Source organism: Cyprinus carpio, chromosome A15 (genome assembly GCF_018340385.1).
Source record: "Cyprinus carpio isolate SPL01 chromosome A15, ASM1834038v1, whole genome shotgun sequence".
NCBI classification, from domain to species: Eukaryota; Metazoa; Chordata; class Actinopteri; order Cypriniformes; family Cyprinidae; genus Cyprinus; species Cyprinus carpio.
In genome coordinates, this window is record NC_056586.1 from 23740951 (window position 1) to 23758079 (window position 17129).

Sequence of the window (17129 nt, forward strand, 5' to 3'; positions counted from 1 at the left end):
CAATTGTGCTTCGTTCAGTTACATGTGCTAGTTTCTTTAAAGAAGAGCTCTCGTGTGAGAGGCATAATGCTCTGCCAATATCTTATATAACACTCACTCTAAATCACAGCCACACACACACACACACACACACACACACACACACACACACATACACTCTCTCTCTCTCTCTCTCTCTCCCTCTCTCTCTCTCACACACACACACACACACACACACACACACACACACTTTCTCACACCCTCTCCCACACACACTCTCTCCCACACACACACACACATCTCCTTTACCTCACACACACTCACATGCACACTCTCACACACACTCACACACACACATGCACACTCAAACGCACACACACTATCACACACGCACACACTCACTCACACTCGCACACATACACACACACACACACACTCACAAACGCACACACACATGCGCACACACTCACAAACACACACACACACTATCACACACACACACACACTCACTCTCTCTCTCTCTCTCTCTCTCTCTCTCTCTCTCACTCACACACACACACACACACACACACACACACACACACACACACACACACACCAACTCTCTTGCTCTCTCTTCTCTCTCTCTCTCTCTCTCTCTCTCTCTTCTCTCTTCTCTCTCTCTCTCTCTCTCTCTCACCACACACACACACACACAACACACACACACACACACACACACACACACACACACACACACACCACTCTCTCTCTCTCTCTCTCTACACACACTCACAAAACACACACACCACTATATCACACCCCTTTACACACACACACACTCACACACACAAAGACATTGATAAAATCTCAAAAAACACAATTTACATTAACTGCCTTTATAGTTTACATACTGTTATGGTGTTTATTAATATTTTTTATTTATATGTATACATTTATTTTAATTAGTAATAGTTTAATTTTTTTATATTTTCAGTTTTCATTGTAATTTTAGTTTTAGTAATTTTATGTGCTTTTGTCTTTTTTTTTTTTTTTACATATCGCTATTTCATTAAATTCGAAAGATAATGCAAAATCTCTACCTATACATTATTTATTTTTTTGTTATTAATCTTGTATTTCATGGATATTTTGAAGTATAATTACTAAATGTATATATATTGATTTCTATTATTATTTTTAATAAAGCTAAATATACTTTCTATATATTTTATAAGTCTATGTATACAAATCAATATATCTTTTTTCATTTTAACTCTTTTTAATATTTTCCGTTTTTTAATGTAATTCACATAACATTATACATTATAGTATTTATGTACTGTATCTACTAAATAATGTTTTGAATGTGTGCGTTTAATTTAAGGTTTTTTTTTACTTTTTTATGCACTTTAGTCTTTTTTATGATATCTTTATTGTATAAAATATGAAATATAAAAAGAAAAGTTAATATTTATAAAAAAAGTATTTGAATGCTGCACGTTCTGTATAAAATATGAAATATAAAAAGAAAAGTTAATATTTATAAAAAAAGTATTTGATTGTATATTTTATTTTTATGTTTTCAGTTTTCTTCATCATTTTAGTTTTAAGTGCTTTTGTCATTTTTCTTAACCATATTTTTATTGCATAAAATATGAAAATCAAAAAACACAATTTACATTTACGTTTCCTATTTGTGTTTATTAAAATATGAACACATCAAAACCACACTCGTTTACATTTAGCCTTTAATGTCAATTTTCCTTTTATGTTATTTTATTCTGCTATCCCTATAGTATTTAATATTTAATCATTAAATGGCTTTCCCAAAACTAAACTCGTTTTCAATTTAACCTTTGAGAATATTTAAACCTATTATGCTCTGTATCGCATAAAACTATGTGACACATCGGAAATCGTCTGATAATGCTTATATTTATAATATACCCGCACGACTCCAACTCTTTCTTAGCTTTTATGTTGTTTTTAGTTTTAAGTACTTTTAATACTTCAAACTTATATTAATTTTTTTAGTCCTTTGTTTATCTATATAATTTATGTATTTGTATCAATTTATTTTGTTAAATTTCATATTTATTTATTTACCTTAATATTTTTTTTATTTCGTATTTTTACCTTTATTTTATTTTATTTTATTTTATTTTAGGTTTTATTTTATTTTATTGATTTTATTATTTTTATTTATTTCGAGTGTATCACGCTATTTCAAGCCACCATTATCGCGAGGGTTGGCCGCTGTACTCCCGAGCGTCCTTCCCTCCATTCTAGCTTTCTCTCCTTCAGGACTGAGTCTGTCTCTTCGCCGTTGCTCCCCGGGCTAGTCTTGAACCAACTTGATCGCACGAGCTACGTCACTATATTCTTTTATGCTGCACTGCTGGTTTTACGCCGCTGTGCGAATTCTGGCTACTGTTGGCTGGTGCTGGGCAGTGGCGCCACCGCACCAACTTCACGGTTTTTTCACGGCTGATTGGCTGAGAGCTCTGTGCGTCCTAATCAACCACTCAAAATCCACATACCACCCACAGTTCAACTTAATCCATTAACGACCAACTGCCTAACATCAGAGGTCAAGGTCTTTTTTTCACGGCTGATTGGCTGAGAGTGTGGAGGGGGCGGGGCTTGTGCGTTCTGTTTACCGTGAGTTGTTAGTGTTCACATCCCCAGAGACACGCCGTGATTAGCATAGTTAATTTAAAAGCCATTTAAGATTATCACATCCAAAGAGACACTACCCCAACAGCACAATAAATTGAGGCCACAACTCCAGAGTTTATCGGACGACGACATGGGAGAGCGCTCAGTGGTGTAGTGTGTGTGTTGTGTGTGTGTGTGTGTGATTTTATGAATGTGAATTTTACTAACTGAATTCACTCTAAAATCAGGCAAAAGAGAGCCGTGTTTGTTTTCTTTTGCGTTTTCCTCTTGTGGCTTTGGTGTGTGAGTGTGTTGCTGTGGTCGAGTTGGTGTGTGTGAGAGAGTGTGTGTGTGTGTGTTGTGTGTTGGTGTGTGTGTGTTGTGTGTGTGTGTGTGTGTGTGTGTGTGTACTTCACTCTTCTCTGAGTGCAAAATTGTCCTCATAGGTTCCCTAAATCTGATCAGACTTTCCTATGTTGACGTCCTCGGAGGTAATAATGTTTCATAAATAGAGTAAATAGTTTTTTTTTTTTAAGTTGTCTTTTAGGGGTTGGGTTAGAGCTGACTTTCTATGAAGAAAGGTCCCCATGAAATTCTTTTTAATTTCCCCAAATTCAGTTATATTTTTTCTGTTTTAATTTTTGTGGATTGTGTTTTAATGGTTCAGTTAAATTGTAGTAATCAAAAAAGCATGTTTAATTAAGTGAAATCATGAAACTTACAATTTAGATCGCAGTTTAGTTGTATTTTTTGTTTAATTACAAAAATAATATTTTTCGTTGGACCCCTCACGCGACCCATTGTTTTCTTACGTCCACACTTGAAAATTTTATTGACCTTCTTCTTTTTTTTTTTTATTTTTTTTTTTGTTTCTGCACAAAAATTACGTTTTTGTTGGGTTTGTTTATTTATTTATTTATTTATTTTTTGGACTTCCTAATGTGTTTTTTTTTTTTTTTCAAAATAACAAAATTAATTTTTAAGCCCTATGAAATATATTAAAAACAAATTTATTTACACACATTCCACACATTCTGTTTTTCTTCTGAATTTAACTTTATCTATATCATTATTATTATACATAAAATCAAAAACTTAATATAATATAAAATCATTTTATTTATTTTTAAACCAAATTTATTTATTTATTTCAGCAAATTCCATTTTTTCCATTTTAATTTCCCATATTCCATTTTTAATGGTTTAAATTAAGTGTTTTGAGTAACTCAAAAACGCTGTTAATCATTGAAATTTTGAAACATACAGTATACCGTTTAACATTAGAATTTGTTTGTGTATACGACTAACAAACAGTGATTTTTTGTTAGTTGACATTTTTTGAACTCTAACTTTGTGTAAATCATAAGGCTTTATAAGTATGAAAGCATGACGTTCGAAAGTACGAAGATCCAAGTAGGATGTTATATGAATGCAGGCAAGAAAACATTTATTGATTCATTGCACGAGTCTGAAGAATCAATGCAATACTGTGAGAAAATGAATCTCATCCTGGTGAGTCCAGCGCCAAACCTGCATCCGTGTGTCCGGATTTCATCTTGACGTGATCCAGACTTTCAGATCTGCTGAGAATATCAGTTGTTTGATCATAAATCATCCTGATGTGTTTCTAATGTTTGATATCTAAATATGATGGTGATTGTTTGGAGGATGAAGGCCGAGCCAAGAGACTCCAGTGCGTCCAGAATTAATGAGATGAATCTTTGGAGAAGAAATGAGAGCGAACAAAAGAAAACAAACTGACAGACGCTCATCAATCAGAATTAAGAGGGAAGAATAGAGAGGAGAAGAAAAGTGGAGTCGTTATAGGAGCTTCACATTTTAGGACGTGTTTGTGAACTACTTAAAAGCATAAAGTCTTGTCCACATTACAGCTTAACTGCGTAATAAATTAACTAGCAAACAGACTAAAACTGCTTTGTTTTATGTGTTGTTTATGGGTGAGAAAATCCCATAAACCTCTGAATGCTGGGTTTGTTTCAGCGTTTGTCTTCTCCAGATGTGCTGTGGATTATTGTGATGTTTTTATCAGCTGTTTGGACTCTCATTCTGACGGCACCCATTCACTGCAGGGCATCCATTGCTGAGACACTGATGCAGTGCTGCATTTCTACAAAACCTGATTGAAGAAAAACAAAACTCATCTGATCTCAGATGAACGGAGAGTGAAACACCATTTTCAGTGCATTCATGCACCTTTACATTTTTCCACACACCCATCAAAACACATGCGGTGCGTTCTCCTGGAAAAGTTAGTAAAATTGACAATTACGGTCATATTCGCCTTGAAAAGCTAACCAACTTAATTATTATAACTAAGTGACACTGACGGTTATATTTTACCTTCATGTCAGAAAACGAGTTGCTCCTCACGCTGTTAATTGGTTGATTGAAATGAGGAAAGCAATTAAACTGATTAATGGCCCCTTCAACTGATTCTACTGTCCTCTAATCAGATGCTGATTGAAACGCCAGAGTTTCTACACCTCTGTGTGTGTGTGTGTGTGTGTGTGTGTGTGTGTGTGTGTGTCTGTGTGTGTGTGTGTGTGTGTGTGTGTGTGTGTGTCGCACGGTCATTTTGGCAGCGGGAAGTTTGCTTTTTGCTGACATGAGCAGGGTGACATCACTTGGAAGAGAGCAGGTCTGCTGGCTTTTAACATAATTGCTGCTGCTGCTCGGAGCGGCGCTGGAGGAGAGGAGGAGGAGGAGAAAGAAAGATGGAAGTAAAAGAAAAGACAGACACAAACTGGCTGAAATAGATGCCAGTGAAACGGCAGATAAATGGAAAGAAAAGAGGAAATGAAAGTGGGAGTGTGAAAGAGACTGAGGGGCAAAACTGAAATGAGATTCTGAATGTGGAAAACAGATGTGCGTGTGTGTGTGTGTGTGTGTGTGTGTGTGTGTGTGTGTGTGTGTGTGTGTGTGTGTGTGTTGTGTGTGTGTGTGTGTGTGTGTGTGTGTGTGTGTGTGTGAGAGTGAGAGAGAGAGAGAGAGAGAGAGAGAGTGTTTCTGGGTAAATCATGTGAAATCTGTCAAGAACGCATCCAGGTCATTTTTCAGGCCAAATTCCATTTAGAGCCATTAAGTATTTCTTTATTGTGACATTATTTTCAGGACAATTAATCACATTCTTCACAAATTCTCATTGATGTAAAAAATAAAAATAAAGAAGAAAAATAGAACAAAATAAAGATGCTGTCTTTTTAAAATGTCATATTGAAATAAATACTTCATACTTCAAAAGCAAACACTATTAATTTTTACATTTAAGTATTGATTTCACCACTTAATTTAATGTACTTAAAATTAAGTGTCTAAATGAATACTTGATACTTAAGTATTAATTTTAACACTTAATTCTTAAGTTACAGTAATCTACTTTAACTGTTAAAATTAATATTTAATACTTGTGTTCATTTTAGCACCTAATTTCACCACTAAATTTAATATACTTAAAATTAAGTGTTTAAATGTACACCTAATATTTAAGTATTAATTTTAACACATCATTAAATTGCTTTAATTTAAATTACATGTAACTATTAAAATGAAATGTAATATAAGTGTAATTTAACCCTAATTTCAACTAATTTAATTATACTTAAATTAAGTAGTAAGTACGTGTTAAGTGAATACTTAAAAACTAAGCATGACTGTTTAATACTTAAGTATTCATTTTAACACCTAATTTCACCACTTAATTTAATATACTTAAAATTAAGTTGTTTACAGTAAGAGTTAAAGTGAATACTTAGTACTTAAGCATTAATTTTAGCACTTAAGTATTAATTTTAACACCTAATTTCACCACTTAATTTAATATAATTAAAATTAAGTGCTTAAATGTATACCTAATATTTAAGTATTAATTTTAACACATCATTTTAATGCTTAATTTAATCTACTTTAACTGTTAAAATGAATATTTAATACTTAAGTGTTAATTTTAACACCTAATTTTACCACTTAATTTAATATACTTAAAATTAAGTTGTTTACAGTAAATGTTAAAGTGAATACTTAGTACTTAAGCATTAATTTTAACACTTTAGTATTAATTTCACCACTAAACAAAAAAAATTAATTAAAAAATTAAAAAATAAAATATAAAAAAAAAATTAAACCAAAAAAATAAAGGTTAAAATTAATACTAAAAACTAAATTAATGACACTTAATTTCACCACTTAATATACTTAAAATTAAGTGTTAAACTGAATACTTAATACTTAAGTATTGATTTTAAATTTTTATTTTAACACTTAATTTTAATACTTAATAATATACTTATATAAAGTATAAATTAAAATTAAATTAAATGTAAAAATTAAAAATTAAAACTAAAAACTAATAATTAAAAACTAAAACAAAAATAAAAACACAAAAACTCAAAACTCGATTTAAAAAAATAAATAAGTGTGTTTTTTTTTTTCATGTTAAATACTTTCTACTCTCCCACTTAGTAACTTAGTGTTGGGAAAACCTGTTAAAACTTAAATATTACAAAATTTACTACCATAACCATTAAATAAAATTTCATAAAAAAAAGATTAGTTGTTGAAAAAATGTTTCAAAAAAATTCAAAAAAAAACAAAAATTTCAAAAATACAAAAATAAAATATGTTTATTAAAAAATGTAAAAAAATATACAAAAAAAATCCAAAAAAATCAAGAAAATGTTCTAAAATACTCTATACATAAAAAATAAAAAATGACCTACAAAAAATCCAATTTATTAAACTTTACGAAAACATATGTATTAGTCATGAATCGGTCTCGTCTGCACAGAATCTCTCGCCGTTCACTCTATGCATATCTGGATTCAAATCATCATTACCTCCAAAAGAGCCATTAGCTATTTTCTTATTAAAACACACACACACTGACCTCCAGAAGAGAAAAATCCATTAAAGACAAAGTCGTAATTGCTGTTATAATGACTCTCTCACAAATACACACAAACACAACACACAAAAACACACACAAGTTATACTCTCACACACACACACACACAAAAACAAACATCGATTTCAACCTCGATCAACATCTCTAAACAACTCGAGCTGATCGAGCAACATCTCTAAACAACTCGAGCTGATAATGAAGCTGAAACGTGAAAGACAGAGACAGGATGCTTTTAGAGACACTGAGAGCTTCTGTCATCTGTGTGTGTGTGTCTGCGTGAGTTTTGTGCGTGGGTGTGGTGAGTGTGTGTGAAATGTGTTGCATGAGTTTTGTGATGTGTATGTGTTGAGTGACGGGGGTGAGGGATGATGTGAGTGTGTGTGTGTGTGTGTGTGTGTGTGTGTGTGTGTGTGTGTGGTGGTGTGTGTGTGGGCAATGAGTGTGTGATTGTGTTGTTTGACCCCCCTGATGTGAGTGCACCTTTCTCCAGGAGTGTGTGTGTTCACGATGGCTGTGTGTGATAGATTGGCTAGCACGAGTTTGTGTGTGTGTGTCACCCACTGTGTCTTCTCCTTATTCTTGTCGCGCCACGCCGGATTTTGTGTTGTGATGCATGGCTGTTAGGGCACTCTTGGAGATGTGGCGAGGACCTCTCCTGACCCACTTCTCTGTGAGCGTTTTTTTTTTAGTTGTAGTGTCCTTAACTCGCCTCTCCAGTCCCCCTCTACCAGGTGTTGTGTGTGTGTGCATGTGAGACCTTATGTCTATCTGTGGGTTTGAGGGTGTGTGTCACTGTGCCTCGTGGTGTACACGTATTCATGAGTGGTGTAGAGAGTGTTCGTGTTGTGTGTGTGTGTGTTGTGCACCCTGGTGTGTTGAATGTGTGCACTGAGGTTTGTTCTGTTCATCTTTCAAGGATTCGGAGTGTGTGTGTGTGTGTGTGTGTGGCCATTGTGTGTGTGTGTGAAATGTGTGCAATGAGTTTGTGATCTGTGTAGTTGAGTGTTTGTGTGAGTTGTGTGTGTGTGTGTGAATGTGGCATGAGGTTTGTGAGTTGTGTGTGTGAGTGTGTGTGTGTGATATTTTCATGAGAATGTGTTCATTATTATTTTAGTGTGTGTGTGTGTGAGTGTGTGTGTTGTGAGTCCGTGTGTGTGTGAATGAGTGTGTGTGTGTGGGAATGTGTGCATGTGTGGTGAGTTGTGTGTGTGTGTGTGTGAGTTTGTGTGTTTGTGTGTGATATGTGGCATGAGTTTGTCGATTGTGATGTTTGAGTGTGTGTGGTGTGTGTGTGTGTTGTGTGTGTGTGTGTGTGTGTGTGTGTGTGAGTGTGTGTGTGTGTGTTGTGTGCATGAGTTTGTGGTGTGTGTGTGTGTGTGTTGAGTTTGTCATGTGGTGTGTTTGTGTTATCAGTGTAAGTACTGGCAGGCAGCTTGTTGTAATACTGTAAGTACTACATACTGACCTCAGGACGTACGCTACCAACCTGTTATGTATAATAATGTCAGATTTTATTCATATTTTCTATCTGTAAATAAAAAATAAAAATATTATATAAAAATTTCAATCATATTATCTAACTCATATATAATATATTGTAAATATATATACTTTCTATTCTAATATGAAATAATTAAATAATCATAATAATATAATTATTAAATATTTTTACACAAATGTATATGTAAATATATATGTATATATTTATACTTTCTATTTGTAAAATTACATTTAATATGTATTTTTTATATTTATATTTTTATATATCATATTATTAAATAAAATAATAATAATAATAAAAAATATATATATATATATATTCTTATCTTGAGAGCTGTGAAGAGCTGCTCACCACATGCATTCAGTGAGTAATTTCAGCTGCGTTAGACTAATAACAAAAAATACATAAAACAAATTATTCATCACTTCTAATAATTACAACAATTACAACATCTGACGACGCTCAGGCTGTGCTTTTCAGTGTACAGCAGTCACACAGCAAAATCATCTCTGATGTCTCTCTGATCATGTGAACTATTGTGCTATCAACAAAACCTCAAGACAAGCTAGGAGTCATTTTATATCACCATATATCATGAGTCTTTTATGTATGTATGTATTTGCTGTAAAAAAAAAAAAAAATAATTTAAAACCTAGTACCCTTTTCCAATGCCCTACTGTGTGATGCCGCGTGGGTTTTTTTTTTTTTTTTTGGGGGGGAGGAATGTAGGGTGTATTAAACTTCTTATGATTTTATTATTATAATTAAAACGTTGACGTCACTACATACGCTATGCGATAGCTTTTTAATAATACTTTTTTTGATACTTTTAGAGCTTTGGTGTTGCCGACTTTGCATTTAAATATTTTTATATTATTATCACAAACAAAATTTATATAAAAAAATGACAAATATAAATGTAAAAAAAAAAAAAAAAAAAAAAAAAAAGATGATTTATATTTATATAAAATTTCAACTTATATATATATATACACTTTTAAAATAATATAAAATATAATATTAATGTTATTATATTAATTATATAAAAATATAATTTTCAATTTATATAAAAAATAAAACAAAAAAAAAATTTTAAAATAATTAAAAAAAAAATTAAAAAAATTATATCAAAATCATCACTTCTTTTTATCACAAAATTCCTCGTTTCCCATTCCAGAAAAAATATCAAAATATAATTTTTTAATGGGGGATGTTTCTGTCTGGTAGTGTATCTGCTCCTGAAGTTTATCAGACTATAGTTTTTATAATGGCAGGACAGTTTATTATGGGATGAATGCAGCAGAACTCTGATCCGCCCATGAACCCGGTCTCTGTCTGTCCGCAGGCCCACGTTCAGGTATTTCACGTGGCACACGTGTGTTCTGGGGATCATCGGCTGTGCCATAATGATGTTCCTGATCAACGCTATCTACGCTTCGGCCAGCATCGCCTTCATGCTGCTGCTGCTGCTGCTGATCCACTACCTGAGTCCCGTCAGCAGCTGGGGCTGCATTCAGCCAGGCGTCTCATCTTCCACCAGGTACACACCACCCAGACGAGATGCGACACACCACACACACTCACACACACACACACACACTCACAGAAACACACACACACACACACTCACACACACACCACACAAGCACACAGCCACATCACGCACTCACTCACTCACTCACTCACTCGCTCACACACACCCACACTCACACCGCACACCAACCTCCACACACATATACACACGCACAAACACGCGCGCTCACACAACACTCTCACACACAACACACGCGCACCACACACACACACACACAACACACTCACACACACCCACACACACAACACACACACACAACGTCACTCACTCACTCACTCCTCTCTCACACACACACACACACACACCACACACACACCACACACTGAACAAACGCTCACACACAGTGATACAAAACGGTATACACACACTCTCACACCACACACACGCTCACGCACATATGACACACGCCACACACACTCCTCGGAACACACACAACACACACGCACGCACGGGTCACCACACACACACACACACACACACACACCCACAACACACACTCTCTCACACACATCACGTCGCTCTACTCCTCTCCACCCACACACACACACACACCACACACACTCACACACTCACAAACGCTCACACACATATACACACGTATACACACACTCTCACACACACACACACGGCGCACACACACTATACACACGCACCACCACACTCTCACACACACAGAACCATCCACATCTCATCTCACTCACTTCACACACACACACACACACACACACCACACACACACACACTCGCGGACATTACACTCACCGGCTCGCTCGCACACACACACACGTCACTCGCTGCGAGTCGCTCAATTACACCGCACACACACACACACACACTCACAACTCTCGCTTTCTACACACACACACACGCCGCACTACACACACAACACACACACACACACCACACACTACGCGCCCAATAAACACGCACACACACACCCTCTCCGACACACCACACACACACACACCTCGCTCTCGCACACACACACACCACACGCGCGCTCGTCACACCACTACACGCACTCCAGAACGCGCGCTCAGCGCACCACACCAAAAAAACACCACACACCACGACCATACACCCGCGCACTCATCACGCACGTCACTCACACCCAAACACACACACCGGCACACACACACACGCCCACGCTCTCTCGCACACACACACGCCGCGCGCGCAGCACCCCACGAACCTCACGCACTGCACACTCACTCACTATCACTCTGCGCTCGCCCACAACTCACTAAGGGATCACACACAGCGCCCCACACACACTGCACACACACTATCACGCCACTCACGTCACTATCACTCACGCCTCACACTCAACACCACTCACTCTACACACACACACACTCACCACACACACACACACACCACTCAGAACGCACTCACCACACACACAAAGAAACACACACACGCTCACTCACGTCACGCACTTCACGCTCACACACACACCACACACACACACACACACAACACTCTCGACACACACACCCACACACACTCACACACTCCACACTTCACACATACAAACACACACACACACACTCACACACACACACACACACACAGTTTTTATTAATATTTTGAATTAGCTTTTATTTTTAGATTTTTTCCAGTTCATCCGACATATAAATCAGACATCAACTATTAACTATTTATTTGTATAATTTTTATTATTTATTAATAATTAACCTGTATGTTCAGTTAACTTTTATTTTATTATATACACTTTTAGTGTATTTTGTTATCTGTTGCTTTGTGAGATTTTTATCATTTAGTTTTTGTGATATTGGGCATTTATTTATATACTTTTTTTTCATTGTATGGGTGTATTTAGTTTTAATAAATATTTTGATATTTCTATTTTCGGTTCTCGTTAAAAAATATTCATTTTGTTATGCGCCTTTGATGTTTTTATTAGTTTTAAGTTTTTGTGATTGAAATTATTATTTCACTAATTTAGTTTTAATAAATATTTTGAATTAGCTTTTATTTTTTTAGTTTTGTTTTAATTTTCGTTTAATTTTGGTTAGGGTCATTTATGGTGTGCTTTTAGTAATTTCCTAGTGATTTTATTGGTGCTTTTTGACGTTTGTATCAATTTAAATTAAATTATATTACTAAAAAATTAAAATTTTTTTATTTAAATTCCATAAAATTGAAATTATATAACTCCAACTAAATAAATTTTACTTATTCCACTTAAACTTGTTTCTTATTTCTCTTACTTGTTAAAGCAGCATATCCAATTGTCATTTTTAATCTAATATTTAAGTTTTTAATCTAATACTTTTATTCTGTTTTATTTAATCTTTTTATTTTAATTAGCTTTTTAATAGTTTTAGTTTTAGTATTTGATAATATCCGCCAAGATGCTGTGAAGTAGTTTGACAGACAGGTGTTTTCAGGTGCGTAAATACCTGCTGATGCTGGACGTTCGTAAGGATCACGTGAAGTTCTGGAGGCCGCAGGTGCTGCTGATGGTGTCCAACCCCAGGTGCAGCGTGGGATTGATTTTTTTCTATTCATTTATTAGGATCAACGACATCAAGAAGAGCGGCCTTTATGTGCTGGGAAACGTGCAGCTCGGAGACCTCGGTAAAACTCACCCTTTCTGGTTATATATATATATATATATTTATATATATTTATTTCATGCATTTTATTCATTTATTAGGTTTATTTTTATGTTTTGTTCATTTTTTACATATTTATGATTATTCTATTTATTTGTAATTATTTGTATGTATTTTATTTATATATATTTATTTATTTGTTTATTTCTTTATTTTATGTATTTATATTTCTTATATTTATTTTCATTTGTTTATTTATTTTTATGTATTTTTATTTATAGGTATTTTTATAAATTTATATTGAGTGTTATTTATTTTTTTGTTTTATATATTTATTTTCATTTGTTTATGTATTTTCATTCATTAATATTTATTTTCAAGTATTTATATATTTTTTATTTATTTTTGTGTTTTATTTATTTATGTGTCTTTTCTTCATTTCTTTTTTATTTTTATGTATTTTTATTTATTTTCATTTATTAATTTTTTTTGTATTTTTATTCATTTGATTTTTATTTATTTTTATTTGAGCATAATTATTAATAATATTTATTATTATTAATTATATTTCATAAATCACATACATTTTTAAATTATTTTATTTATTCATATGTATTTTCATTTATTTGTTTATTTTTATATATTTTCATTTATTTATTTTCATTTCTTTTCATGTAGCTATATATATTTTTTTTTTCTTTTTTATTTATGTTTATTTTAGCTTATTTATTTTTATGTATTTTTTTTTATTTCATGGATTCCATTTATTTATTTGTTTTACTTATTTACTAAAGAAGTTGAAGGAATATCCTGGGTTATTTTCGACCTGACCTCCTGTTGATTAACACACTGAATTCTTCAGTAAGTAAGTGTTTTATTGGAGCTGTACGCCGGCCGAATGACGATCTGTTGTCATTAACAGCAGGCGTTGTATCTGCTACATGAATATTAATCTGAAGACCCTGAAATCTTCCTGTAGTAATCTGTATGGAGGCTCTAACTCTCTCTGTCTGTGTTTATCTCCACAGACGTTCTCCCGTCGGATCCGCTGCAGTCTCAGTATGACTCCTGGTTGTCTCTGGTGGATCATTTGAATATTAAAGCGTTTGTTAATCTCACGCTGGCCGACTCTGTCAGACACGGAGTTCAGCACCTGCTGTTCATATCGGGTCTCGGTGAGCGACAGACGCCCGTCACACAAACCTCAGTTCACTTACTCGATCTCCAGAACCATGCATATTACGATACGAGTCATTTTATAGCACGGTAGCAGCTTATATTGTGGTTATTTAACAAAAAATAAATAAAAAAATGATTTATATTTTAATTAAAACTCTTTGAGTAATTTAGTGAACTATTCACTAAATTAAAAAAATATAACATTTTTTAAAATTTAAATTAAAACATAATGCAAACATATTTTTACATTTGAATTATTTTTAGTGAATTTACGGCAAATATTATTTTATTTAAAAATATAAAAATATATATAATGCTAACTCTATATATGATAACTCTTTTTGTTTATTTTATTCAGTGAATTAATCATAAATATTTTATTTAAAAAAAAATATATATATATATATAAAAATATTAAAATATAAATTCAAACAATCATTTTTTATATTTTTATATTATTCAGTGAATTAATCACAAATATTTTATTTAAAAATAAAAAATAATGCTAACTGTTTTTTTATATTTTTATTTTATTCAGTGAATTAATCACAAATATTTCATTTAAAAATAAAAATTATAATGCAAAATATTTTTTGATTTTTATCTTTCTAATCCCATTGTTACAATTTTTATTGAAACAAATGTCACTGTATTGTAAGATTTATTTATTTTAAGTATTAAGTATATTTTAAGTATTTTTACATAATCTTACATATATTTATATTTATATTATTTACTATTATTTATTTTATATTTATTTATGCTTATGTATTTAGTTTATTTATTTTTATATATTTATATTTATGCATTTTATTTATTTACATTTACTTACATTTGTTTGTTTATACGTTTGTTTTTATTTAGTTAGTTTTGTGTTGTCATCCGCAGGCGGTATGAGACCCAACACTCTGGTTTTGGGTTTCTATGACGACACGCCGCCTCAGGACCAGCTGCAGGACTCCGCTCTGCCGATCTGCAGATTCTCTGAGAGCACCGCTCAAGTCGACGACCCCGAAAATCAGAGCGACCCGCCCTTCCATTTCCCGCCGGTGCGAGGGGGCGTGTCTGTGGGCAGGGACGGGAAGTCTCTGGGGCCTCAGGAGTATGTGTGCATCATCGCAGACGCGGTGAAGATGCTGAAGAACGTGGCGTTGGTGCGATATTTCGATCAGTTCGATCGTACGCAGTCGCTCCAGGGGTCCGTATTCGTCGACGTGTGGCCCGTGAATCTCCTGCGACCCGACAGCGCCGCGTATGTCGACACGTGCTCGCTTTTTTTGCTTCAACTCGCGTGCATTCTGAACATGACGAGGGCGTGGCAGAAAGCAAAGCTCCGCCTCTTTTTATGCGTGGAGGAGGGGCGGAGCCTTAAAGGGACGGAACAGAAACTCAAACACCTTTTGAAAGATCTCCGAATGAAGGCGGACATCTGCACGGTTCCCTGGGATTCCCAAATCGCGCTCCATTGGCAGCGGCAGACGCGGTCGGGAAAAATCGAAGAGATGGAAAGCGAAGAGGACGGAGTCGAAGACGATAAAGTGTTCGTGAACAGTTTCCCTAGCAACACCTCGCGAGTGTCAGACGAATATTTACAAGCAGTTAACAAACTCATCCTGGACCAGACGCTCCGCCCACCCGCCGTCCGCTTCCTGTATTTGCCCCGCCCCCCCGCAGACACCAGCCGTTACCATGACTACCTGAATCAGCTAGAGCTGCTCACACGTAACCTGGGTCCGACCCTCCTGATTCACGGGGTCACGCCGGTCATCACCACTGACCTTTAACCTTCGGTTCCTCTTCACAGAAACGGATAAAAGATACGAAGCGCGTTTGGTTTATTATTTTCCACTTTTTTTGAGCACTTCACATGTTTACTTGAAGATTTACACGATGTTATGGATCACGAGAAAACATTCACCCATTCCACCCGTTCCATTCCGGTTCTTCCATCTCTCCTTGTTCTATTCTTTTCTCGGATTGTAACAATGTAACAAGTGGAATTCCTGGAATTCCAGAATGTTGCTGCTTGATATTCCGGTGCTGTTCCTGAATGTTTTTCCCTACAACGCCAACAAAGACTGGAATGTTTTACAATGTTTTTAGACACTCCAGAAGTATTTTGCATTTCCACAACAAAAGTACAAAGATTTGTGAGTGTGTTTGTTTACTTGATGCAATAATAATAATGTGTTTTGCAGCCAAGATGAATCTCTTGCCTTCAGCGGTACCACTGAGTTTTACAGTTTTACTGACACCAAACCAAAGTGCTTTGTGTCGTGTGTGTGTGTGTTTGGGGTCCACATGTGCCTTGTGTTACAGAAATAAACACACACACACACACACACACACACACACACACACACACACGACTAACAAACAGTACGACAGTATACCTCCAAATCACACTCCAATCTGTGTTTGTAGCGTTTTTAATATGCAATCATTTTAAGCACTGTAAAATTTAAGTATATAAAAAAAAAAATTAATTGTTTAATAATTGAATAAAAATAAATAATGTTTGCTTACTGATTGTTGTTGATTTGGTTTTTTTGCAATCATTTATTGCAAATATTTACAATATTTTTTTTATTTTTTTTTACTCAGTATTATGTTATTTGGACACATTACTGACACTGTTTATTATTTGTGTAAATTCTCAGAAACAATTTTTTTGGTTGCATTTCACTGGAAAAAATTTTTTTGTAATGCATCTCATTTTTCACTATTCCCACT

The 17129-nt window shown here is 34.5% G+C and overlaps 1 protein-coding gene across 1 annotated transcript in view; it reads left to right on the forward strand.

The window, feature by feature from the left end:
• Positions 1-16923, forward strand: part of LOC109054195 (solute carrier family 12 member 9-like) — a 46951-nt gene extending 30028 nt beyond the window's left edge. Inside the window, 6 exon segments of the mRNA XM_042771739.1 lie at positions 5254-5360; positions 10369-10555; positions 10558-10581; positions 13050-13239; positions 14246-14392; positions 15285-16923. Coding sequence (XP_042627673.1) covers positions 5254-5360; positions 10369-10555; positions 10558-10581; positions 13050-13239; positions 14246-14392; positions 15285-16180 — 1551 coding nt within the window. The 3' untranslated portion in view covers positions 16181-16923.
• The last annotated feature ends 206 nt before the right edge of the window (positions 16924-17129 follow it).